The 26,784-nt window shown below is 39.0% G+C and overlaps 2 protein-coding genes across 3 annotated transcripts in view; one reads left to right on the top strand and one right to left on the bottom strand.

Annotated features, from left to right (window-relative positions):
- Positions 1-277: 277 nt before the first annotated feature.
- On the bottom strand, positions 278-18,554 carry LOC141511849 (uncharacterized). The gene is made up of 4 exons (XM_074220863.1): positions 18,497-18,554; positions 17,377-18,387; positions 2,069-2,210; positions 278-1,451 (listed from the first exon to the last, which is right to left on the bottom strand). Exons 1-2 carry the CDS (start codon positions 18,552-18,554, stop codon positions 17,834-17,836), a joined length of 612 nt encoding a protein of 203 aa, XP_074076964.1. The 3' UTR covers positions 278-1,451; positions 2,069-2,210; positions 17,377-17,833.
- CDC7 (cell division cycle 7) overlaps positions 18,409-26,784 on the top strand; it is a 22,686-nt gene continuing 14,310 nt past the window's right edge. The window contains exons 1-5 of one of the 2 annotated variants that reach the window (XM_074221694.1): positions 18,409-18,597; positions 22,627-22,710; positions 23,773-23,908; positions 26,441-26,534; positions 26,623-26,765. In XM_074221694.1, the coding sequence (XP_074077795.1) occupies positions 23,814-23,908; positions 26,441-26,534; positions 26,623-26,765 (332 nt within the window). In that variant the 5' untranslated portion in view covers positions 18,409-18,597; positions 22,627-22,710; positions 23,773-23,813. Of the gene's footprint in view, positions 18,653-22,626; positions 22,711-23,772; positions 23,909-26,440; positions 26,535-26,622; positions 26,766-26,784 lie in introns of both variants that reach the window. The other variant, XM_074221695.1, reaches the window with a different exon arrangement.

The raw sequence follows: 26,784 nt of genomic DNA, 5'->3' as shown, positions 1-26,784 counted from the left end.
AAGCTCTAGGCTGATGCAAATGGATTTCAATCTCGAAGATTATCTCCAAATTTTTCTCTTTGGTTTACTTTGTTCCTATCAGAATTTCTTCTATGAACTCAAAATAGAAATCATGTCTAGATCTTCATAGAATGGGTAAAAGGGTTCCCGTTTCCAAACACTCTAAACAACAATGCATATTTGAGAGGAACAATTTTTATTACATTCTATTAAAAATAAAAATAAGTCAATTGGGACTCACAAGAACCTATACCAACTCTTTCTGGTGAGTATTGCTTGCTTTTTATCCTAGGGTCTTCTACACACCTACAGGTCCATAAAGTTTGACTTCTGTATGGAATGAAAATGTCTGGTATTGCTTAAGAGGCAAACTTTCATAGCCAGATGAGAGACATTTCCATCTGAGGGACATATTTACGCCTATAGTCTTAAGAGTATTACCCTAAAGGTTTGGACTTCTCTCAGAAGAGAAACAAATTCAGGATTTCAAAACAGTAATCCCTTTGTGTTGGGCCTATGATGTCCAAATAACACCCAGGATTATTAGAGGGCAAAGTTCAAATCTTCCATTTAAAATCTATGTTGGACATGCTCCATAATGGTACTAGAGAATTTGTCTTTAAAAAAATATATTGTGCTTAATATAGAAATATGTTTAACATAGTTATGCTTGTAGCCTGTAGATTTCTCTCTGTTCAGGGAAGGGAGAGAAGGAAGGAAGGGAGGAAAAGATACCTTGAAAAGATTGAAAACTTTCTTTGCATGTAGTTGGAAAAATAAATAAATGAATTTATTTAAATATATATTAAATGAAATAAAGTTCTTCAATGAATTCATTGTACCATTTTTTCCCCCTAAATCTTCACATCTTTCATGCCTGATCACATTTCTTCATGAATAAAATGGAAGAGAAGATGATGTAGATGGGAACAAAATACCTGTTCCCAATTTGGAAGAAAAGCCCAGGATCACATATTTTCTATTTTCTCTACTTTGGGTGTTATAAACTACTAATTGCCCTTTGAGCCTAGTCAGAGAAGAATAGCATGCATGAATGGCATTAAGAATGAGCAATCAGGGCTGGAAAAGAGGCAGGTGTTACTTCTTTAGCTTATAATAGTACAGGATAACAAATAAAGTAGTGCGAATTTATGGAAGAAATGGAGCAAGGAACATTGGGAAAAATTTTATCATTAAGAAAAAGTAACAAGCATCAGTCAGTTGTTAAAAACTAAACCTATTAATATTATTTTATATGTCTTGGCTTTATATTATTTTTTCCATAAGTAGTCATTCTGAATCTTAAGAAACTCCATCCTCTGGACCTAAGGATATCTCCCATTCAGACTGAGTTCTGCCATGTCTTCATTTCTTTTCAGGTTTAGTAAGTATGTCATTCAGCAAAATTCTCCAATCTTTTGTTGATCATATGACCTCTGATATAGATGTGCCTAAGAGACAAGGAAAGGGTTCTAAAAATGTCATCAGGTTTGTAGTAGTCACTGTGAACCAGTCCTTCAGATCATAGCATTTTCACGTGCACCAAGTTTGCCCAGGGTCACAGCACAGAAAGATATAGAAATGCATAGGAAGTCCTATAGGAATACCAAATTCTCAGAATCATCTAGCTCCTTTGCATAAGAGAGATCTTGCCAGCTCTCTAATTCCTTCTTTCCAACTCAAAGATCTGCAAATATAACTTCACCCTTGTAGTAATAATATAATGGGCAGCCTAAAAAACAGTCCAGAGATGTGGTTCCTGTCGAATTGCATGGGCTGCCTCAAAAAAGAGAGAGGTGAAGTCTTTGTTGGAGCTTTTGGCAGCAGCTGCTATCTTTCTACCATGCAAAACAGTTGGTTTGGTTCTCTAGTTGCAGTAATACTGTTACTCTTTTTATATTCCCTTTTAGTTAAAATTGAAAAAGGGGTGATTGTAAAATCATGCTCACAGAATGACATGAAAAAGGAAAACAAATACAGAATTACAGAACTAGATACAGGGCAGCTGGGAAGTACAGTGGTTAGAGTACTTGACATGGAATCAGAAAGACTCATTTTCTTGACTTACCAGCTATGTGATCCTGGGGAAGTCACTTAACCCTGTTTGTCTCAGTTCTTCATTATAAACTGAGCTGGAGAAGGAAATGAAAACTACTCCAGTCTTTATGCCAAGAAAACTTCAAAATGCTGTTATGAAGAGTTGGACATGACTGAAAAACAACAGAAAACAGAATTTTCTTCTTAGCATTCTTGACTCAGGTTTTCTGCTTTAAAAAGAAAAGTTATTGGACTGATTTTTTTTAATGTGCACACTTTGTCCTTTTGAAATGACAAAATTTAAGGCAGCTTATGTTCAGCTTTTAATATTCATGATTTTCTAAAGCATTTTAATTGCAAGAGAAAGCTTGCATTTGACCAGAGGTCTTGCTATAAGGAATTACCTTGTAAAGTTAACCTGACTTGACAAGTTCCAGATGTGTTTTCTCTGTCCAACATAAAATCTTGGAAATATGATTTCAACTGCTACTGCTGGAAATTTTTTTGAAAGAGTCCATTTGTTTGTCATTATGAAACAATATGATTTCATAAATTCCATACATTTAAGGAATCACCAAATAAAGAAATATTGCCTCCAACAAGATACCTCCCATGAATATGTCAAATCACAAAAGACTTCTTAAATAGATAATATCAGTGCTAAATTGCCTTAACAACTCTCTGATTATTAGCTACAAAAGGGGAGAGTTGCATGTCCAGCAAAGATGTTGGCCAGTGTCATAGAGGATCTCTAGTATTTTTGTTGCTTAGTCATTTTCCGGCCAGACCCATTTGGGGTTTTCTTGGTAAAGATACTGGAGTGGTTTGCCATTTCCTCCTCCAATAATCAGCATCAATAGAGTCCAAATGGAAGATGATGTTGAATGTCCCCCTGAGACATCAATAACTACCCAAATCTATTCATAATCGAAAGAGCTCCAACTAGGGGCAGCTAAGTGGTGTGGTGTATCAAGCACTGGCCCTGGAGTCAGGAGGACCTGAGTTCAAATCTGTCCTCAGACACTACTTGCTTAGTTGTGTGAAGTTAGGCAAGTCATTCAAGCCTAGTGCCTTGCAAAAACCAATAACTAAAAATAAGAACTCTATTCACGAGATCTAAGTGGATGAAGAGTGACTTGGCCAGATGATGTAAAATCCATAGTGCTGGTTCATCCACACATATTTCACATACAAACTCTGCAGACAATGAACTGGGATCTGAATTGAATAGGAGGAAGATAGGATTTTCTTTAACTATAGTCCTAATAATCTTTTTTTTGATAAGGCAATGGGGTTAAGTGACTTGCTCAAGGTCACACAGCCAGGTAATTATTAAGTGTCTGAGTCTGGATTTGAACTCAGGCTCTCTTGAGTCCAGGGCCGGTGCTCTATTCACTGCACCATTCCCAGTCCTTCTAATAATCTTAAGATGCCTTGGTTACTCTGCTTGGGGTTAAGAGCACCTGAGAGTGAGACCCTGAGCCTTTACAAATCAAATCTACAAACATTTCTTAAATCTTATGAAAATATTATGACCTGAATAGGACAAATATTCTGTGAACAAAAGGATTAAATCATGATTCAGATACATACATTCTCTCCAAGTACTCAGTAATATACCCTAACAACAAATATGTAAAGATGATCCTGGACTAAAATGTTTCAGTTCAACAACTCCTGGCTCTCTCAAAAAGATCATCAGTGCTCTCTGAAAAGGAGTAATATTTGCAGAGAAATCTCATTATCAGGAGTTATCTAAGGTTGTGAGTGAGTATATTAACAGGGATCATCTTCAGTCCCTATTAACTACATGTAATAGCAAGAATGTGGCAGATAGCTACACAGGTGAGAGGGATCTGAGGTGGCATTCTGCGTAATCCAGAGTCTCCATCCTACTGGTTAACGAAGGCCATGGATAAATTAAAAATCACTCCAATTGCCACATTATTCACACTTTCTAAGTCTGATTCTTCGAAATAAACCTTGTCCAATCCAACAAATTTCACAGGTTGGGGACTCTTAGCTTTAATTCATCATTCCTGAACCTAACTCCTAAGGTTCCTTTCTCTTCTAGCCTTACAATTCCTAAGCACAGAGACTGATCTCCTGTTTGAAAAGCTCTAGTGTCTCCCTATTGCCTTGGTGATGATGATGATGATGATGATGTTGATGTTTATCTTTCATTCTTGAAGAGGACATAGCAACAGGGATGCCATGGCAAGAGCATGAACTGGATTTGAGTGAGGGAGGACTGTGCTAAGTCACCAGTCTCACTTTCTCCTCTAGAGCACCTGGGTCCAGTGGCCAGATAGGAATCAGAACAATTGGAGAAGGTCTTGGATGAGAAGCAATCAGGGTAATCAGAGTTACACAACTATTAAGTGCCTGAGACTGGATTCGAACTCCTATCCCCCTGGCTCCAAGAAAAGTGCTCTATCCACTACTCATCTCCCTTAATGCAGTCATTAAAGTCCTTCACAATCTTTGGCTCATGGCAGCCTTCCCAATTCATTAAACATTACTGTCATTCATACACTTTACATTCCAGGCAAACTGCCCTCCTTACCATTCCCAGTATATGGCATTCCATGTCCCCTCTGCTTGCCTTGACTTAGTTTTTCATCCATTTTCTTTCTCCCTCCCAATGTTTCACTCTTTCTATCCTCCAAGACACCCTTTTCTGGATTTTATCATATAACTTTTTTAAAAAAATATTTTTCCAATTATATGTAAAAAAATTTTTTGAAGTTCATTTGCAAAATTTTTGTGTTTCTAAGTTTCTTCCTCCCTACCCTAACCCTTGCTTGAGAAGGCAAACAATTTGATATAGATTATACATGTGAAGTCCTTCAAAGTATATTTGCATATTTCCCATGTTGCAAAAAAAAGCAAATAACAAAACCCTCCAGAAAATTAAGAAAGTGACAAAACAGCACACCTTGATCTTCATTCAGACTACATCAACTCTTTCTCTGGAAGTGGATAACATTTTTCATCATAAATTCTTTTGAAATGTCTTAGATCCCTGCATTGTTGAGAACAGCTAAATCATTCACATCCATTGTACAATATTTCTATTATTATGTATATTGTTTTCCTGGTTTTGCACTTCACTTTGCATCAGTTCATATCACTCTTCCAAGTTTTTCTGAAAGTATCTGCTCATTATTTCTTTTATCACAGTAATATTGCATCACAATCAAATACCATTGCCTGTTGAGCATCCCTTCAATGTCCAATTCTTTCCTTCCACAAAAAGACCTGCTGTGAATATAAGTATGGGTCATTTTTCTTTTTTAAAAAATTTCTTTGGGATGCATACCTAGTAGTGGTATTGCTGGGTCAATGGGGTATGCACTTATTTATTGCCCTTTGAACATAATTCCAAATTGCTTTCCAGAGTGGTTGGATCAGTTCACAACTGTGCATTGGTGACCCAATTTTTCCACCTCCCCTCAATTATCTTCCTTTTCTGTCATATAAGTCAATCTGAAAGGTATGAGATAGTACCTCAGAGTTGTTTTAATGTCTTAATTTTTAATCAATGGTGATTTGGAACATTTTTTCTTTTTTTAAAAATTTTCTTTAATTTATTTACACATAACTAAAATATTCTTGTTTAAGAGTAAACATAATATCACCTCCCCCACAAAAATATAAAACCTCATGAGAAATAAAGTAAAAGAAAGAGAAAAAAATGTTTCAGTCTGTGTTCCGATACTATCAGCTCTGTTTTGGGTGTATCACATTCTTTATCATAAATCCATTAGAGAAGTTACTTCCATATTTTTCCACAGTTGCTGTTGCTGATTGTAATTCCCTCCATCCATTCCTCTCTACTATCATCTATTATATTCTCTCTGTCCTTTCACTCTGTCCCTCTTCAAAAATGTGCTGTGGGTAGCTGAGTGGCACAATGGACAGAGCTCCAGCCTTGGGGTCAAGAGGCCCCAAGTCCACATCCCACCCCAGAGACCTAGCAACCACTTGGCCCCACTGTCCTGGACAGGCCACCCAATCCCACCACCTTACAAAAAGTGAAAAAGAAAATGTATTATATCTGACTATCCTCTCCTATGATCTACCCTCTCCTCTATAACCCACATCCCTCTTCCCCTCCCCTTGTCCACCTTCTCTCCTTTTTCTTCTAGATGTCTACACCTTATTGAGTGTGTATGGTGTTTCCTTTCTGAGCCATTTCTTTTCTTTTCTTTTTTTGCAAGGCAGTTGGGGTTAAGTGGCTTGCCCAAGGCCACACAGCTAGGTAATTATTAAGTGTCTGAGGCCAGATTTGAACTCAGGTACTCCTGATTCCAGGGCCGGTGCTCTATCCCCTGCACCACCTAGTTGCCCCTCTGAGCCATTTCTGATGAGAATGAAGACTCCTTCATTCCCCCTCACCATCCCCTCCTTCCATACCATTGCAAAAGCTATATGAAAGCTTTCATATGAAGTATCTTAGCCTATTATGTCTCAAATTTCTCTTACTCCCAGTACATTTCCCTTTCATCCATTGACTCCATTTTTACAATATATCTTCAAATTCAGCTCTCTCCTGTGCCTCATCTATAAAAGTTCCTTCTACCTGATCTATTAAATGAGAAGGTTCATATGAGTATTATCAGGATCATTTCTATGCAGGAATACATGCACTTCATCAACATTAAGTTCCTCATAATTTACCCTTCTCGTCCACCCTCTCTATGCTTCACTTGAGTCCTGTACTTGAAGATCAAAGTTTCTGTTTAGATCTGGTCATTTCAACAGAAACATTTGAAATTCCATTTCACTGAAATTCCATCTTTTCCCCTGGAAGAGGAAGTTCAGTTTAGCTGGGTAGTTGATTCTCGGGTTGCATTCCCAGCTGTTTTGCCTTCTGGAATACTATATTCTAAGCCCTACAAGCCCTTAATGGAGATGCTGCTAAGTCCTGGGTAATCCTGACTGCAGCTACATGATATTTGAATTATGTCCTTATGGTTTCTTGTAATATTTTCTCTTTGACTTGGAAATTCTGGAACTTGGCTATAATATTCCTGGTGTTTGGTTTTTTTTGGATCTCTTTCTGGGGGAGATCAGTGGATTTTTCTCAATTTCTATTTTTCCCCCTGCTTCTAGGATATCAGGGCAATTTTAAAAATGAGGTCAAGGCCCTTCTCCTGATCATGACTTTCAGGTAGCCCAATAATTTTTAAATTATCTTTTCTAGATCTGTTTTCCATATCAGTTGTTTTTTCAATGATATTTCACATTTTTCATTATTTTGGTGTTGAATTATTGTCTTGATTTCTCACAAAGTCAACAGCTTTCTTTAGCTCCATTCTACATCTGAAGGATTTGTTTTCCTCAGAGAGCTTTCTTATCTCCTTTTCCATCTGTTCAATTCTGCTTTGTAAAGCATTATTCTCTTCAATAACTTTTTGAACTGTTTTATCCATTTGACCCAATCTGGTTTTTAACATGTTATTTTCTTCAGCATTTTTTGGATCTCCTTGACTAAGCTGCTGACTTTGTTTTCATATTTTTCCTGCATCTCTCTCATTTCTTTTCTCAGTTCTTCTTCTTCTTCTATCTCCCTTATATAATTTTCAAAATCTTTTTTCAGTTCGGTCATCACCTTCTATATTTCTTGGAGTCTTTAGCTGCAGAATCTTGGACTTTCTCATCTCCCGATTGAGTATTTTGATCTTCCATGGGACCAACGTAATTGTCTATGGTCAGATTCCTTGTTTTTGTTTGTTTACTCATTTCCCCAGTCTGTTCTTGGTTTGGGGTGCTTCCTGAGCTTTTGAGTATTATTGGAACACCCTGAAAGGGCTTCAGTGTGTGAGGCTCTGACTGCATTTCTAGTCTGTTGAATAACCACGGGGCTGGGGTGGTTGTGGTGGGGTCCTTGATCTATAGGGGGTCTAGACTGTGACCAGGGTCTGAATATGGTTAAATCTCCAGAGTCCTGTCCCAGGGACAGAGGAGAGACCTCTGCAGTCTCTCTCCACCCCCTTACCTTCTGTGAGCTGAGCATTCAGGGCGCAGCTGCTAAGCAGCTCCTGCTGTGCCACTCCACAAGCCTGCATCTGTTTCCTAGGATCTGGGATGTGCTGAGGACCGTGGCTGGGCTGAGGGTCTGGGCTTGGTGCTCACTCTGGCAGAGGTCTCCCTGCTGATTTTCCAAGTAGTGCTTGGTGCTCCCTGGGGTGCAGGTCAGGAAACTGTTTCTGCTGCAGGGAGTGGGGGCTCCCAGGCACCCTGGGGCTGTTTCCAGAAGGCTGAAGCTCCTTCCCTCTAATGTGCTACTGCTCCCTCCAACCCCATGGAACAGAGACTTCCTACTATTTTCCAGGTTATCTTGGGGAATTGCCTCACTGGATCTTTCTGTGAGTTCTCTCAAAAATTTAGTTAGAGTCATAATTTTCAGGTTTTTGAAATATTTTGGAGAGAGCACCTAAGAGAGGCTCTACTTCTGCCACCATCTTGGTCCTGCCCCCTCTAGAACATGTTTTTCACATGTCTATAAATAGCTTTGATTTCTTTTTTCTGAAAGTTGTTTCTTCCTATCTTTTGACCATGTATAAAATTGTGGAATGACTCTTGTTCTTATAGTTTTGACTCAGTTCTTTATATAATTGAGAAATGAGACATTTATCGATTAAATTTGATGTAAATTTTTTCACATTTTCTGCTTTTCTTCTAATCTTGGTAGCAATCGTTTTGAATATGCAAAACTTTTAATTTAAAGTAATCAAAATTATCTATTTTTACATATTGTAATGTTCTCTATCTCATAAATTTTTCACTTGTCCATATAATACAGATAATATATTCCATGCTCCTTTAAAATGCTTATATCACCCTTTCTGTCTAAATCACATACCCATTTTGACTTTATCTTGATAGACAGTGTGAGGTGTTCGTCTATACCTAGTTTCTGCTAATCTGCTTTCTGATTTTTCCAACAAATATTGTCAAATGGTGAGTTCTTGTCCCACGTGCTTGATCTTAGCATTTATCGTTAAACACTAGATTCCAATGGTTATTTACTATAAACTGTGACATTCCACTAATCCAGTACACTATTTCTTAGCCAGTTTTAAATTGTTTTATTATTACTGTTGGTAATACAGTTTGAGATCTGGTGCTGCTAGGGAATCATTCTTCACATTTTTTTCTTTCATTGATTCCTTTGATATTCTTGACCTTTTGTTCTTCCAGATGAATCTTTTTAATTTTTTTCTTAGTTCTATAAAATATTTTTTGCTCATTTGATTGATATGGAACTGAATAAGTAAATTGATTTAGGTAGAATAGTGTTTTTTATTATGTTGTTTGGGCCTAACTATGAACAATTAACATTTCTCCAATTGTTTAGATCTGACTTTCTTTGTGGGAAAAGTGTTCTGTAATTTTATTCATGTAGTTCTTCAGTTAATCTTGGCAGGTAGAATCCCAGGTATTTTATACTGTCTACAGTTATTTTATTTATTTATTCATTTATTTATTTTTGGCTGTTGCAAGGCAGTGGGGTTAAGTGACTTGTCCAAGGTTACAAAGCTAGATAATTATTAAGTATATGAGGCTGGGTTTGAATTCAGGTCTTCCTGACTCCAGGGCCACCTAGCAGCCCCTGTCTATAGTTCTTTTAAATGGAATTTCTCTTTCTATCTCTTCTTGATGGAATTTTTCTGCAATTTAAAGAAATGTTGAAGCTTTATTTGGGATTATTTTATATCCTTCAACTTTACTGAATTTGCTAATTATTTCAACTAGCTTCTTTTAGATGAATTCTCTAAGGAATCTCTCTCTCTCTCTCTCTCTCTATATATATATATATATATATTATCATCATGTTATCTTCAATGAGTGATAGTTGTGTTTCCTCATTGCCTATAATAATTCCTTCAATTTCTTTTTCTTCTCTTAATGCTATAGCTAGCTTTTCTAGTACAATATTGAATAATAATGATGATATTGGGGATCTTTACTTCATCCCTGATCTTATTAGGAAGGCTTCTAGCATATACCTATTACAGATAATGTTTGCTGATGATTTTAGATAGCTATTTTGATTTTAAGGGAAGCCTCATTTATTTCAATATTTTCCAGTGTTTTAATAGGAATGATAGTTGTATTTTGTCAAAAAAATTTTCTGCATATGATTTTTGTTGTTTTTGTTATTAGCATGGACAATTATGCTGATAGTTTTCCTACTAATGAACTAACCCTGCATTCCTGGGATAAGTTCCACCTGGTCATAGTATCTGATCTTTGTGATATATTTATATAATCTCCTTACTAGTGCTCTGTTTAAAATTTTTGCAGCAATATACATTAGGGAAATTGGTTCATAGTTTTCTTTCTGTTTATTTTCTTCCTTTAGGTATCTGCAACTTATTTGAATTGTAAAAATAATTTGGTAAAACTTTTTTGACTATTTTTCCAAATAGTTTATAAAGTATTGAAATTAATTGGTCTTTAAATGTTTACTAGAATTCACTTATGAATTCATCTGGTCTTGATGATTTTTTCAGGGAGTTCACTGAAGGTTTATTAAATTTATTTTTGAATTAGTTTCTTAAGTATTCTCTTTTCTCTTCTGGTAATTTAGGCAATTTACATTTCTGCAAATATTCATCCATTTCATTTTAGTTGACATATTATTTCTCTTTGGGTCAAACAGCTCCTATTTTATTTAATTTCTTCTTCATTGATGATGAATTCACCCTTTTTTTTTAGGTTTTTGCAAGGCAAATGGGGTTAAGTGGCTTGCCCAAGGTCATACAGCTAGGTAATTATTAAATGTCTGAGACCGGATTTGAACCCAGGTACTCCTGACTCCAGGGCTGGTGCTTTATCCACTACGCCACCTAGCCGCCCCTTCCCTTTTCATTTGATACCGATAAATTGGTTTCCTTTCTTTTCTATTTAAATCAAATTAACTAATGATTAATTTTTTTTCATAAAACCAGAGTCTAGTTTTATTTTACTAGTTTAATATATCTCTTACTTTTGATTTTAGTAATCTCTTCTCATTTTCAGGATTTCTGATTTGGTATTTAATTGGGGAAATTTTAATTTGTGGTTTCTCTAGTTGCATGTCCAATTTTCTTTAGTTGCATGTCCAATTCATTGATCTATTCTTTCTCTAGTTTATTGATGTAAATATTTAGTGATACAAGATTTACCCCGAGTACAACTTCGCTATATTCCATAAATTTAGGTACGTTGTCTCATTGTTGTCATTCTCTTAAAAAAAATTGTTTCTATGATTCATTCATTTTTTGGCCCACTCAGACTTTAGGATTAGATTATTTAGTTTCAATTAATTTTTAATCTAACTTTCCATGGCCCTTTAGCAAATGCAATCTTTATTGCATTTAACATTTCTGGTTCTCTACATTTGATTGTGAGATTTTTGTTTTAGATTTTTTTGTTTTTTTTTCCAAGGCAATGGGGTTAAGTGGCTTGCCCAAGGCCATACAGCTAGGTAATTATTAAGTGTCTGAGGCCAGATTTGAACTCAGGTACTACTGACTCCAGGGCCAATTCTCTGTTCACTGCACCACCTAGCTGCCCCTGATTGTGAGATTTTTATACCCTAATACATAATCAATTTTTGTATAGGGGTTATGTACAGCCAAGAAAAAGATATATTCCTTTATATTTCTATTTCTCTTCAGAGCTCTATCACATATAACTTTTCTAAAATGCTACTCATTTTCTTAATTTCTTTCTTGTTTAATTTTTGGTTGGAAAGTTAGATTTCCCCCCTAGAATAGTTATATTATTTTTTACTATAACATTTAACTTTTCCTTTAAGAATTTGGATACTATACCTTTTGATGAATATATGTCTAATATTGATATGTCATTATCTATGGTACATTTTGTTTTATTTTACTTTTTGGTTTTTGCAAAGCAATGGGGTTAAGTGACTTGTCCAAGGTCATACAGTTAGGTAATTATTAAGTGTTTGAGCTGGATTTGAACTCAGGTCCTCCTGATTGCAGGGTCAGTGCTCTATATGCTGCCCCATCCTAGCTGCTCCTATGGTACTTCTTAACAAAAATATTGTTTCCTTGTTTATTTCTTTTATCTGAACCTATTTTTGCTTTTTGCTTTGTCTGAGATCATGATTATAAGTCTGCTTTTTTTTAAAACTTCTGTTGAAGCTTGAAAGATTCTTTTTCAGTCTTTTTTTTTACTCTATGTGTCTGTCTATTTCAAATTTGTAAACAATATATTATAGGATTCTGGTTTTTAATTCACTCAGTTTTTATGGATGGGTTTATTCCATTTACATTTATAGTTATGATTACTAATTGTGTATATCCCTTGATCCTACCAAACCCAGGTTTGTCCTCCTCTCTTTTTCCTTTTGCTCTCCTCAAAAGTCTGTTTTGCTTCTGATCACTGACTTCCCAATCTGCCCTTCATCCTATCAGCTTCCTGCTTCTCTTATCCCTCTCCCCTTCTGCTTCCCTGTAGGGTAAGATTCATTGCACAGCATGGGAGACACTGGCATAGGACCACCCAGCATGGCCTGCCCTCATCAGAGAGGGGGCTGCACTCTATGAGGAAGGCAGAATTAAAGCAGTTCAAAGGAAACGTGACATCCATTAAGTTTAGTGTACCCACCCCAAGTGTTCACATGGATTGTTTGTGCCTGACCTTTGGTAGAGCATTCCAGGCTTGTATTGGTCTGATCAGCCATGGCAGGACACATTGTCATTTGTTTCAAACATAGTGATGTCATTTTGGTCTTCTTCCATAACGAAGGACAAGAACCAGAACCAGAGTAAGATAGATTTCTATAACAAACTGAGTGTGTTTGTTATTTCTTCTTTGAGACAATTCTGAGAGGAGGGTTCAAACGTTACCCCACATGCCCCCTCTAGTCTCACCTCTATTTTTTTCCAATGTAAAAATATGGCCTTTCACGCCTCTTTTATGTGTGATTTACCCCATTCTACCTCTCATTTCTCCCTTCTTTTTATCCATCCCTCTTTCTCACAACTTAATTTTATTTTTTCAAATGATTCCATCATAGTCAACTCACATCCATTCCCTCTATCTATATATACTCCTTCTAAATGCACTAATAATAATATAGTTCTTAGGAATTATAAGTATTATCTTCCCATATAGTGATATAAACAGTTTAACCATACTGAATTCCTTATGAATTCTCTTTCATGTTTATCTTTTCATGCTTCTCTTGAATCACATTTGAAAGTCAAATTTTCTAGTCAGCTCTGGTTTTTCCATCAAGAATGTTTGAGGGACGACTAGGTGGCGCAGTGGATAGAGCACTGGCCCTGGAGTCAGGAGTACCTGAGTTCAAATCCCGCCTCAGACACCTAGCCATGTGGCCTTGGGCAAGTCACTTAACCCCATTGCCTTGCAAAAAAAAATCTAAAAAAAAGAATGCTTGAAAGTCCTCTATTTCATTAAGTATTCATTTTTTTCTTCCTGAAGGATTATACTTTGTTTTGCTAGGTAGGTTACACTTACTTATAATCCTAATTCCTTTGCTTTCTGGAATATCATATCCCAAGTCCTCTGCTCCTTTAAAATAGAAACTGTTAAATCTTGTGTTATTCTGATTGTGGCTCCATGATATTTGAATTGCTTCTTGCTGCTTGCAATATTTTCTCCTTGGTCTGGGAGTTCTGGAATTTGGCTAAAATTTTCTTAGAAGTTTTTATTTTACAATCTCTTTCAGGAGGTGATCAGTGGATTTTTTTACAATTTTTATTTTATCCTCCGGTATAAGCATATTAGGGAAGGGTTTTTTTTTGATAAATTCTTGAAATATGATGTCCAGCCTCTTTTTTTGATTATGGTTTTCAGGTAGTGCAATAATTCTTAAATATCTTTCCTCAATCTATTTTCCTAGGCAATTGCTTTTCCAATGAGATATCTCACATTGTCTTCTTTCCTCATTCTTTTGACTTTGTTGTGTTGTTTCTTGATGTCTCCTAAAGTCATTAGCTTTCACTTGTCCAGTTCTAATTTTTAGGGAATTATTTTCATCAGTAAATTTTTGTGCCTTTTTTACGATTTGGCCAATTTTGTTTTTTAAAGTTTTATTTTTCTTCGGGTTTTTTTGCCTTCTTTAGCAAAACTGTTGACTCTCTTCAAAATTTTTCTGGCATCACTCATTTCTTTTCCCATTTTTCCCTCTATCTCTCTTGAGTTTTAAAATCCTATTTTGAGTTTTTTCAGGAATTCTTTTTGGATCTGTGACCAATTCACATTTTTCTTTGATTATCTTATATGAAGCTTTTCTGATTTTGTTGTTTTCTGCATTTGTGTCTTGTTCTACCTTATCACCACAATAATTTTTTTTGTGGTCAGATTCTTTTCTTGTTGTTGCTTGCTCATTTTCCAGTCTATGTCTTAACTTATAAAATATAATTAATTTAATAAAAACTCTATGTTAAAGTTGGGCCAAACTTTAGGCCTTTCTTTTCACTGTTTTCAGAGCTAGCTCTAAAGAAGTACAGGTTTTTGAATTTTCCAAATTGGAATAATCTAAGGAAAGGTAGGTTTACTACTGGTTTGTGCTTCTGTTTGTGAGTGCCCACAAATACTCTTTTTCCATCCTGAAACTATGTCCTGGTCCTTTGATTCCTTAAGGTTACAAGGGTTATGAGCTAATGCTTCTCTGAGCTCAGGAACCATGAAGATCTGTGTGTGGACAATGAGATAGGATCCTGTAGCCAGTGCCAGCAAAAGGTCCCCATAATCCCCTTCTGATCAATAGTTCAACCTCCAAAGTTGCTACTGTTGTTGCTGTTGAACTTCCTCAGAAACCTGTTGCTGGAACCCTGGCTGTGAAGTTCAGATTTGACCAACCTCCTAAGTTGTCACAGGAAAATTGTAGCATTGTTTCACATAGGCCTTTTGTTTTGTTATCCCAGAAATTGATTTGAAGAAATTATTTTATAGTTGTTTGGAGGGGAATTTAAAAGAGCTCAGGTGAGATGCTGTCTTTATTCCACCATCTTGGCCCCACCTGAGTATATCTTTTTAATATCCAATGCTACCTCACCTCCTCTTCCTCTTCCTCTTCCTCTTCCCCAGCCCACTTACTTAGCTTGTTTTTTTCCCCTCTTTTTTTCTTTTTCTTTTTTTTGCAAGGCAATGGGGTTCAGTGACTTGCCAAAGGTCGCTCAGCTAGGTAATTAAGGAGTGTCTGAGGTTAGATTTGAACTTGTATCCTCCTGACTCCAGGGCCAGTGCTCTATCCATAGTACCACCTAGCTGTCCTTACTTAGCTTGTTATTAAGGTATACCCCTCTGAGCTATTTTTGAGTTATAAACCTCATCATTTCAGCAAGCATCTATGAGAATAAATCTGACTTCTCACATTAGGACCTCTAATTCTTCTTGCTTGATGTTTAAACATTGGACATTTTTGTAGAGACATTTAAGATCATAGGTTTTACTACCGGCTCCTTTTCTAGACAGCTGATAGATGAAATACTACATCTGAAATGGAGGAGGCTTTAGTTCAAATTAGATCTCAGATCATTAAACAAAACAAAAACAAGAAAGAGGGATAATAACAGCAGCTCCCTCATAAGGTTATTGAGAGGATCAAATGATACGTTATTTGCAAAGTGCTTAGAAGACATACAAAAATTTTTTGTTTTCTGCACATTTCCCATGATTCTCAGGTGATGATCCCAGCAGATCACTTCTGTGACTCTTCATTATCATTCATTGAAGAGCAAGTAGTTGTTTCCCTATAAAATGTAATTTGTAGGAGGATAGAGATTGTAAGAGGATAAGTAGAGGAGGGAGGGATAGGACATCTAGAGAGGGAGGAACAAAATGTCAGTGGGTTTGGCTGGACAGAAGAGTCCATAATGGCTATTAATGTGTAAGATATCTCAAGAGTTAAGTTGGACTCAGATTGTAAAGAACTTTAAATGCCAGAGGAATCTGCATTTGATTCTAAAGGCAATAGGGAACTTAACTGTGGCTTGTTGAGCAGGGGAGTGATGTGGAATTTAGGAATTTTAGGAATCTAGGTATTTTAGAAATATTATTTTGGCAGCTCTGTGATGAGGAAGAAAAGGTATCAAACTCAAGGCCTGTAGGCGACAAGCAGTCTGTATAGCTCCTCAATGTGGCCTGAACCAGATTAAAATATAATTGGGAAATATTTAATAATGAAATAAATAAAAATATAATACCACATAGATAATGTTAATTTGTAGTTTCCAAAGTCACTATGTGGTTCATAGAGACTCATTTCTATTTGAACTTGACCCCTTGATAATAGAAGATGAATTGGAGAAAAGAGAAATTAGAGGCAGGGAAATTAATTAGGAGGCTGTTGAAACAGTCCCAGCAAGAGATGATGAGTGAAGAAAAAGTACCCAATGCAAGAGATGTGAAAGTAGAATCAATAATGGTTGACCAATCATCAGACATGGTGGGTGAGGAAGAGGGAAGAGTCTGGAATGATTGAGACTATGAACCTGGATGAGTAGAAGGATGATGGCATCCCCTTTCAGCAATGAAGATTGGAAACAGGATAAAATATGGGGGGAAAGCCACCCAATTAAGAGACCCTGCCCCTTCTGTTTCAGTGTCTCTCCAAGAGGGAAGATTGACTCTAAACTCTATCTCACATCCAGGGCTATCTCCAGTTGTCATAATCCATAGCTGACTACTGGACCCAGATGGCTATGGAGGAGAAAATGTGGTTGGTGACTTTACACAGCTCCCACTCGCTCAATTCAAAATCAACTGCTTGTCATGATATCAACCGTCTTGATGTCACAGTCTCCTTTGAGAAGGAAGAACAAATATCATCTAAGGGAAGTTTGAGTTCACTCCCTCCTCTCCAACCACTTCTTTCAAAACCTTTTCACTAAGTACCTCTCCAGGATCCATTTGCCCTTTCCTCAGTCCCTTTCCCAAGGGATTAATCTTCCCATTTAGAAAACCAAGATTAAATCATTTACTTCACTGATACTGAATGAAGTCTGTCCATTCAATTCTCAGATGACTACTTTCTTTTGTATGTTTTTACCCTTCTTAGAATGTAATATTTTGGCATCGGGGACTGTCTTTGTGTTTATATTTCTATCCCCAACACAGCATATTCTCTCCTTTCTCACCACAGGAAGGCCACATAGAAATAGCATACTTTGAAGATGCTTAATAAAATAAATGATTTCCCCTGTAATAGAAAAAGGTGTGTGTAGGGGGGAAGAATTAAGAGGGAGTAGAGGGCTGATAGTGAAGGAATATTGGTAATGTAAATAGAGACCACATTGTGAAGGATCCTCACCCCCAGTTAAAGGAATTTGGATTTTGACTTACAAGGAAACTGAGGCAAACGAGGCGAAGTCATTCGCCCAAGGTCACAGTCATTAAGCATCTGTGGCCACATTTGAACTCGGGTCTCCCTGGCGCCAGGTCCTGCGTCTCTCCACTGCGCCCCCTAGCGGTCCCCACTAAAGAACTGCGTTAAAGTCTCCAAGTCCAGGCGTGTTAAAGGCCCGGCGGGAAAGGATGTCTCTCGGCGCCTGTGATTGGTTGTTCCTGGTGTAGGGAATTTGAATGGGGACACCTTCCCAACATGCACTGGGACTGGTCAGCCCTGGATCTGGACTTGAACTTGAGGGTTCCAGGGACCCTCCCACTCAGGGTGGGGTTTGCATCCGGGTCTTCCCGCCTCTGCCGCTTGGGACCTCGGGCCCTTTCCCCCGGAAGCAGAAGCCCCCTCTGTGGACTTTAGGGTCTCAGGGGGCACCCAGGGTGGGCAGTCGATTGCGTCCTACTCTGATTGGCGTCTGGGAACGAGGGTTCTCTCTGGCATCTCTGCGCCCTTCGGGGTTTGCAGCGTTTTGCAGGGGTGCTTCCTCGGAAGCTGGCGGTGCCCCGAGGGGCGCCAGTACCGTGACTGGCGCGGCCGCCGCTCCCGCCGCGGCTCCGGGGCTCCCACAGGGACGTTTTCCCCTAACCTTCCGGTAGGGGCGCTAAAACGGGTCAGTGCGCACGCGCGGGGGGAATTCGGCGGGGAGGCGGGAAGAGGCCGCGCAGGCGCGTTTGGCTCGCCGGCTTGGCCCCGGGCGGCCGGGAGTCCCGGGAGCCGGCGGGGAAGTTGCACGGCCTCGATCGTGAGTGGGGAAGACGCGGAGGGGCCCTCGGAGAGCGGGAGGGCCTCGGTGGAGGTGCGGCCCCCGGGGTGGGGGGCTCCTCCCCGCTCACCCCCCTTCCCGCCGGCCCTCCCGCGCGGGAAAGCCGGGCGCCTGCGCAGTGGAGGGCGGCCCTCCCGGACGCCGGCGCCGGGACCCTCCGCGCAGGCGCAGGCGCGTGCGCGCGGGGCGCCTGGCCCGGGCGACTCCTTCCTTCCCGGAGCCCTCGCCGGTGCCCTCGGCCCCGGGCCCGCGGCGCCCCGCCCGCCCCTTCCGGCCCCCCCCCCCGGGCGTTCTGGAACGCAGGACCCCGCCCCGCCGCCCGGGGAGCCCGCAGACCCCGGCCCGCCCGGCGGTCATGGACGCGGACTTGGCCGCCGCGCCCGAGGAGCCGCAGGACCAGGTGCGCACCGAGGGCTCCTTTAAGAGATACGAGCAGAACGGCCGGCCGGCCGCAGGTGAGTGGCGCCCGGGCCCCGCCGAGGGGGCAGGAGCCCGGCCCGGGCCCCGCCGAGGGGGCAGGAGCCCGGCCCGGGCCCCGCCGAGGGGGCAGGAGCCCGGCCCGGGGGCCGCCGGGGCCGAGAGCCTGGGCGGCTCCGGAGGGGTTCCAGAACGGCCCCGGCTCGGCCAAGGCCGGCCCGCCGCAGACTTGTGCTTGACCCGGAGGCTAAGAACGGAAAGGTCCAGGCCATATGGCAAGAGGCGCTCTTATATTCGCGTACATGTGTGTGTGCGTTAAGATACATATATATATACATATATATGTTATATATAATATATAATATACAATATATAATATGTTTTATATATATATATATATATATGTATGATGTAGGTAAAATAGGCTGTATTTAACTTCTGGAGTCACAATTTACTGACACTTCCAGAACAGTCTATAGGCGTTTTGACCCCAAGGCCAGCTTTCTTTCTGTCGTACTATATAAGTGAAACGTTAGTAGGGCACCTTCAGTTCTATACCGAGCCCCGTCTCATGATTTACTTGCGGGTCTGGCCGGCCGACAGACCATCCCAGCCCTCCAGGGACCACCATGACCCTCGTCCTGCTCCCCCTCCTCTGTTCACCTTCTGGGCTCTCAGGGTTTCCACAGTGCGGTGGTCAGCTCTGGACCCTGTCTCTAGGTGAGACCGCCCAGGCCCCGGGGCAGCTCTGGAACGCTGTCCGGATCCCCTGGTGGTGCTGGGGAGCTGGCACGGCGTGCCTCCAACCTTGTGTTAATCAGTTGTGGGCAACTAGATGTGCAGTGGATGGAGCACCAGCCCTGGAATCAGGAGGCCCTGAGTTCAAATTCAGCCTCAAACACTTGATACTCACTAGTTGTGTGAATCTCACAAAAAAAAAATATAGTCAATAAGAATTGATTAAATGTCTACTGAATAATAACCTTGTGCCAAGCACTCAGAAGACAAATTAAAACCATACTTTGCCCCGGAATCATTGTTAGAGTCAGTTCCCACTTCTGATCCCTCCTGGCTGTGTGACGGTGGGTGGGGCTTCACTTATCAGTGCCCTCAGCCACTTTAGCAAGCTCCAGACCTTGAAATGACAGTCTTTGACCTAGCTCCCCCTTACATGTGGCTGGCTGGCCTTCATTCTCCTCCCTGACCCTGGGTCCTCACCAAAATTCTAACTTGTATAGGATGCATTTCCATCCCTATGAATTCTAGTGTTGTCCCTCTTTTAATGACCTCCTACTGTATCTTTGGCTGTTTATAAATAGGATTTTGCTTGATGACTGTTGGATTGTAAGCTCCCTGAAGGGAGAGACCATCCTGTGCCTCAGTATCACTGATGCTTGGTCAGGACTTGGCATCTTGGAGCTGCTCAAAGGAATGTTTCTTGATCAACTCACTGACATCTGTCTATTTTTCAGTAACCCTGAATATAGTTTATGTGGGTCAAGTAATTTAAAGTGAGGGGCAGCTAGCTTTCCTGGTTTCCTCTTACTCATTGTTAGTTTGTCCTGTGGGGTCCCAAGAGCATTCTTCACAGAGAAAACAAGCAAAAGGCGAGTCAAGCAGTTATGCCTTCTGTCTCATTCATTCTGCCCACTCCAAATAGCAGCGTTGTCCATCATTCTGACCTCTTCTAATCCCTAACACAGCTTTACAAAACAAACCGATGCCCTTGTTATCCTTAGCAGTCTTTACTAAACTCAGCTCTCTCTGGGTTCCAAGTACTGTTGACAGCATGGGAAGGATGCCTCCAGGCTTTTGTGAGCCTCCTCTCTTAGCTTGCTTCCCATCTTTGTTGCTGGTCAGTGAGTTTCTTATTCATCAATGTTCTTTTTAGATAAATCTAGCTTTTCTCATCATTGTGATTATATGCTTTCTTGTTAACTTTCTGTCCTTCCTAGGCTGGCTTCCCTTGTAGAATTTTGGCTCTTTACTTGCTAATTATCCCTTCTCTGAACCTTTGAAAACTGCTTTCCCAAAATCTAGAGTCATGCCAGACACTTCTAGCATTTCTCTTACAGATTCTAAGAGAAGTCCTTTGTTTCTGAGACTTCTATTATTTTTACTTTATTCTTCCTTATAGCTCAGGATTGAATAGAGAACCAGTGTCCTTTCTCTACCTTGTGAAAGATGAAATAATCATTCACATAGTCCAAGAAAACATTAGGGTCTCTGTTTTTGACACAATCATTTATTAGGTGTGAGCACTGGAGCAAAATCAGTCAACATTGACTTTTTGCAAAGGACAAATGTTATCTCATTGGATCTTCACAACCACCCTGGGGGGTGGGTGCTGTTATTTTTTTGCATTTTATAAATGAAGAAACCGAGGCAGACAGCTTAAGTGGCTTGTCCAGGGTCACTCACTGATAAATGTCAGAGGCAGGATTTGAACCCAGATTTACCTGACTCCAGGTTCAGCACTTAATGCTGTCTAGAAAAGCTCCAACAAATATTCAGATGCCTGTGGCCCCTGCCCATGTGTCCTGACTTGGTGCCACACACAGAATAATTCTTAAACGTCCTTTCTGTTTCTTCTCTCAGTCCGGGGGGGGGGGGGGGGGTCCAGGGTAATTATTTGATGACAAACTCATCCATTTCTGCTTTTATTTCCTTTCTTTCCATTCTGCTTTTTCCTTGGAGTTCTAGGTTTTCTCCTTTGAGTGTTTCTTTTTAATGTATAGTGCATCCCCACCTTCTCACTATCTTCCTCTTTTTGAATAAAAAAGGTTGCCTCTCAGAAAGCTAGGGCCATTCTGGCTCCCAGTCCATCAAGGCCACCCTCCTGAACTGAGAGCTCTGAGGTTTTACTAGGGTGCTTTGAGTCTCCTCTTCCTCCTTACTTGTTTAACTATTGCATTCTCCTAGTCAGTTAAAAAGAGTTCCTCTAGTCCAAGGCCTGGATTTTTTTCCTTCTTCTGGGCATCATGCCTCTAACATAATAAATACTTGATATATTTTCTTGGATTGAATTCCTACCAGTTGTGATGCTGGCGTGTCAGTGCTTGTAGAAGATTTTTCCTTCAGTGATTTTCTATTTAGGAGTTTATTGTTTCTTGAGCCGCAGTGTACACCTTTCAGTTCCGACTGAATGTTAGTAACGCAGGGAATGCTTATATATTATATTATATATATATGTTGACCCAGAAATCCCTTTGGCTTTGTTATCCATAAAAGTCTAGACTTTTGCTCCCACTTCCATGCTTCTTCCTCTTGTTCCAGCATCCGCCTTTGGCCACTGCACCAGCATATTAGAATTCTCTAAACTTGTGTCTGGTAGGTTTTAAGTGAATGATGCTTATCCATGCTGATATTTTTTCAAACTCCAGAACTGTCATGATAGCTTTCTGATTCCTGAGAAGATCAAAAATGTCTTCCTGCAAAAAACTTTTCATTATACTCTAATTAGTTTAAAGGGCTTAAACTTCCCTTTAAAACTAACTTAGCTGTTTACTCTGCACATTGCTTGGGAAATTTTTCAAGTTCCTTTTGAGCTTTAGTAGTATTCGTTGAAAGTATCCATTGGAAATACCCTAAATGTGAATCTTTTCTAAATTTGAAAGAACTCATACATTTCAGGGAAAGAAGTTCTGTTTTCCAAGAATGTATGTCCTTGTCATGCCATCTAGTGATAAGAATACAAAATGTCATTAGTTCTATGCTGACTTGAGTTTCTTTGTGTTTGATCCAAAGTGATGGTGTACATGATCAAAAAGTAGTTGAAATTAAAGTTGTGTAATTCCAAAACAGTAAATTTTAAGTTACATTTTGGTAAACATAAATTCATGCAATTTCCTGTCATTTTTTAAACTTTTTTTCTTGTTGTGTTGTATATCTAAGTGCTTGTGTTTTATGATTCATTTCACTGGTTTATTTAATTTTAGGAAATATGTAATAAATCTCCTTTGGTTAATTGAGTGTGACTAGAAATGCTTTCAAATGTTTATTTCCTCAACAGGGGTTGAAAAAGATATTGAGAAACTATATGAAGCAGTACCACAGCTTGGTAGTGTGTTTAAGATTGAAGACAAAATTGGAGAAGGTAGATCTGGATCTAATTTTGAATTTAAAAATATTCTTATATTTTTCTGATGTGTATGTTTATTTCTTGAAGAAATTCCCTTTAATATTCCTTTTTAAATGTTAAGAAAATAAAATTATAAAATGAATTTTGGTATACTAATGAGTTATTGTCACTTAATTGAATTTTTACAAGAGTATTTATTAGATGACTTTAAAGCTGGAAAGAAGCACATTTAAATACTTGAAACTGAATTATAAGTATCAGTGTGCTCTTTCAATCCATTAATGAGCACTCTTGTAATTCAAAATACACAAACCTATAGAAAGGCAGGATGGTATATTCAAGCAAATATGATGTCTAAAATGATATAACAAAGGAAATCAGTATTATATAGAAAGAATAGGATTGTGTTAGCAATTATTTAAAAAGATTGCTTGGTGAATAAGGAAATATATTTACAGGGGAAAGGGGATGGTTTGTGTATGGAAAGCAGATTTGAAAAGGGGTAAGAAAGTAAAAGGTGTGTAAATGAATGGGTGAGGAATAAAAACTAATTACAGACTCGTTGACTGCATTGGGGCGAAAGTGGCAAGACTGTTGGGTTAGAAAATAATAGCATGATGTCTGTAATTAGTTTCTAAATATTAGGGTAGAAGAGACATTTTAAAGGAATAGCTTTTTAAGTATTTCAGTCTTAGTTTTGTCGTCAAACTGTGTGGTTGTCTTTAGGAAAAACCCTAAAATATCCCAATTTATTAAACAAAATCAAATATTTAAGATAAAATGTTAGTATTAACCCTGAAAATATTGATATAAATCTAGTCAAACAGATTTGCAAAGTTTAATGGAATTAATAACACTGAAAAGCAGTCTGAGAGCAGGAAGAATTTATTCAGAATGGAAATATGCCATATTTTATTTTCTTATTATAATCTGTTAATAAGCTCATTACTGAAAGTTATAAACAGATGGTTTAGATAATTTTCTGTACTTAAAATTTTTTTGTAATTTAGCATTTTAATAGGATTTTGTTATGCTTGCAAAAACCAGATATTGAAGTTTTTTCAATGCCTTTCACAGGTACTTTCAGCTCTGTTTACTTGGCCACTGCCCAATTAAAAATGGGACCTGAAGAGAAAATTGCTTTGAAACACTTAATTCCTACAAGTCATCCAATAAGAATTGCTGCTGAACTCCAGTGTCTTACTGTGGCTGGGTAAGTAATTTTCAAATATCTTTGAGTTACGTTAAAGCTGATTTATATAAAGGATCTTTAAATAAGTTATAATAGTGATGACCAAGAACCTGTCTCGGAACCATTCTTGGAGCTGATCTCTTGGTATCAAGGTTGGTTTCTTGTACCCAGTCACAGTTGATTTTTGCAGATTTCCTGATAGATCTCAATTCTGGGCCTCTCACAGAGGGTCAAACATGACTTTAATGATTATAAACCTTGTTTTCCTAAATATAAAATTGATAAATCAAAAGATTATTTTAAAATGATGAAATTATAACTCGAAATTCTTCTTTACTTCTATTAGATCATCTTGCCTCCACCTTTGCCATAGGAAGCAGACTGTCTGCTATGCCCTTTTCTTTACTTGACCCCATAAGTTGGCTATTCCTGTGCTTCACATCCTTGCCTTCCTTTCCTATTTTCTTTTAACCTCTCTTCTCACCACCAACTTAACATCCTCTTTCTTCAGTGCTCTTCTTCTGTGTCCTGGCTTTCATCCTAACCCCCTTCTCCAGAACAGCTTTCTGGTCAGATCTGGCTAAGTCTTTTTTCAGCTGTCGTACTCCATGGGTTTCTACTTCATTCAACACTGGGTTCTTCTGGTAATTCTTCACATGGCTTTAATGGTGTACTGTCTTATTCTTCCCATTTTTCCTGACGGTCTTTTTTTTTAATTGCTTTTCTTTCTCCTGTCCCTTAACAAAAGAAATACAGCAAGACACAACCCTGTTCTCTGTATGTTCTCTTCCATAATTTAAGTATTAAAATTGTAAATGTGTATCTTTTGCCCTGATCTCTCACCCAGTATCTCTCAGCTGTCCAGGAGATATGGGATATCCTTCTAACACTTTAAACTCACCATATCTGACACTGAATTAAAAATATTTTCACTTTCAAATTATTATCCTTTACTGACTTACCTTTCATTCTCAACACTATTCCCCAAGTCATCCGGGGTAAAGTGGTGGAAGTCAGCTTTCAGTCTCCTCCCTGCTTTCTATATTTGATTTATGAACAAGGTCCTGACTCTTCCTTCCTAAACTCAGCTTTCTTTTTATTTCCACTGCCTTCCCAGCTCTTTTCACTTTGTGCCCAAATTTCTTTCTAACTGACCTTGTTACTAGGGTCTGCTTTTACCAAGGTATTCATTGATACCACCACTACCACCACACCTTGTCTATAGAATAAAAGTCTTCGTTCTTCAGCCTGGCATTTGAATCTGTCTGTGTTCTGCTCACAGTCTATGGTTCTAACCTCAAGTCCTACTTTTCCCCTGCAGTGAACATTTGGCTTAGTCCCTTCACTGTCTTTTCCTCCCACCCTTCCAAACCTCTGTCCTTTAAAAAAAAGACTCCTCACCTGATAGATGAATTATCTAAGTGTCTTCTCAGACAGTAGGCATGCATCTGTAATTGGGTTCAACCTTGAAGCCTTTCCAGTTTAATAGGATTTCTCAGAGCTGGTACCTCTCCAGGGTGCCCTGCATATAAAAATGAGATAGCTGAATAGTGCTTTAGACCTAAAGTATATTTGAAGTATATTTGATATTCCAGATGTATTTTGACCTTATGTGGATAATGTCTGACCTCTTAATGCCTTAATTGTATTGGCCTTTTGGGTTGTGACTGCCTCAATTTCCTCTTCCAGGGACAGCCTGGCTCATCTATACTGATCCCTTCCTGCCGGCCTTTAGTCTGTCTTAGCCCCATGGGAAGTTCTCTGATATTGGTGCTTCTTTCCTGTATCTGCCTAAGTGCTTTTATACATGGTGAAAAAAATGAACCTTGAGAATTTAGACTTTAAAATATTATTTGAGGGGCAGTTAGGTGGCACAGTGGATAGAGCACCAGCCCTGGAGTCAGGAGGACCTGAGTTCAATCCAACCTCAGACACTTAATAATTACCTAGCTGTGTGGCCTTGGGCAAGCCACTTAACCCCATTTGCCTTTCATTAGGAGAGCCTACACAGGGAAAGCACAAATGTAACCCTATGATTTGCCATTAGCTGCTATTTCAGAATTGAACTGGACAGCTGAGAAGAAGAAAAAAGTAAAATGGGGACAGCAAAGTAATGAATAAGAGATTTGTTAAGAATCTTGGTACTTACTAGCTAGTCACTTATCCCCATTGTCTACCAAAAAAAAAAAGAGGTAATGGTTCTATTAAATCCCAACCTTGAGGGGCAGCTAGGTGGCATAGTGGATAAAGCGGTCCTGGAGTCAGGAGTACCTGGGTTCAAATCCGGTCTCAGACACTTAATTACCTAGCTGTGTGGCCTTGGGCAAGCCACTTAACCCCATTTGCCTTGCAAAAAAAAAAAAAAATCCCAACTTTGGCTATATATCTTTATTGATAAAAGTTGATTGTCAACTAATCATGGATCCCCTAATGAATTGTGCTTCTTATTTTAAGTTAGGCTTTAAACATAATTTGTGCTTTAAAAAAGCGCATTTCTAAATAGCCAACAAGGTTACAAGCGTTCTGATTTTTCTTTGTATATTTTTCCTCTAGGGGGCAAGATAATGTCATGGGAGTGAAGTACTGCTTTAGAAAAAATGATCATGTGGTTATTGCTATGCCGTATCTGGAACATGAATCCTTTTTGGTGAGTTTAGGGCTCCTTATATTTAAATAATTTGATTTCTAAATGGAGAATAATCATTTAATTATACTTCTTAAAACATCTGTTTCAGGAAATTTTGAATTCTCTTTCCTTTCAAGAAGTCCGAGAATATATGTTTAATCTTTTTAAAGCTTTGAGACGCATTCATCAATTTGGTATTGTCCATCGAGATGTAAAGCCCAGCAACTTCTTGTACAATAGGCGCCTTAAAAAGTGAGTGTGTAAAGTGAAC

This window comes from Macrotis lagotis, chromosome 2, assembly GCF_037893015.1.
Source record: "Macrotis lagotis isolate mMagLag1 chromosome 2, bilby.v1.9.chrom.fasta, whole genome shotgun sequence".
NCBI classification, from domain to species: domain Eukaryota; kingdom Metazoa; phylum Chordata; class Mammalia; order Peramelemorphia; family Peramelidae; genus Macrotis; species Macrotis lagotis.
Note: the sequence above shows the minus strand (reverse complement) of the source record. Positions and strands in the feature narration are given on the sequence as shown.

What these genes read in the sequence shown, in the direction of transcription:
- LOC141511849 (XM_074220863.1), bottom strand. Translation starts at nt 18,554, where the DNA reads ATGACCGCCGGGCGGGCCGGGGTCTGCGGGCTCCCCGGGCGGCGGGGC. An exon ending in GCGGCGGGGCGGGGTCCTGC is followed by an intron (nt 18,388 to 18,496) that starts GTTCCAGAACGC and finishes CGCCCGGGCCAG; the next exon opens with GCGCCCCGCGCGCACGCGCC.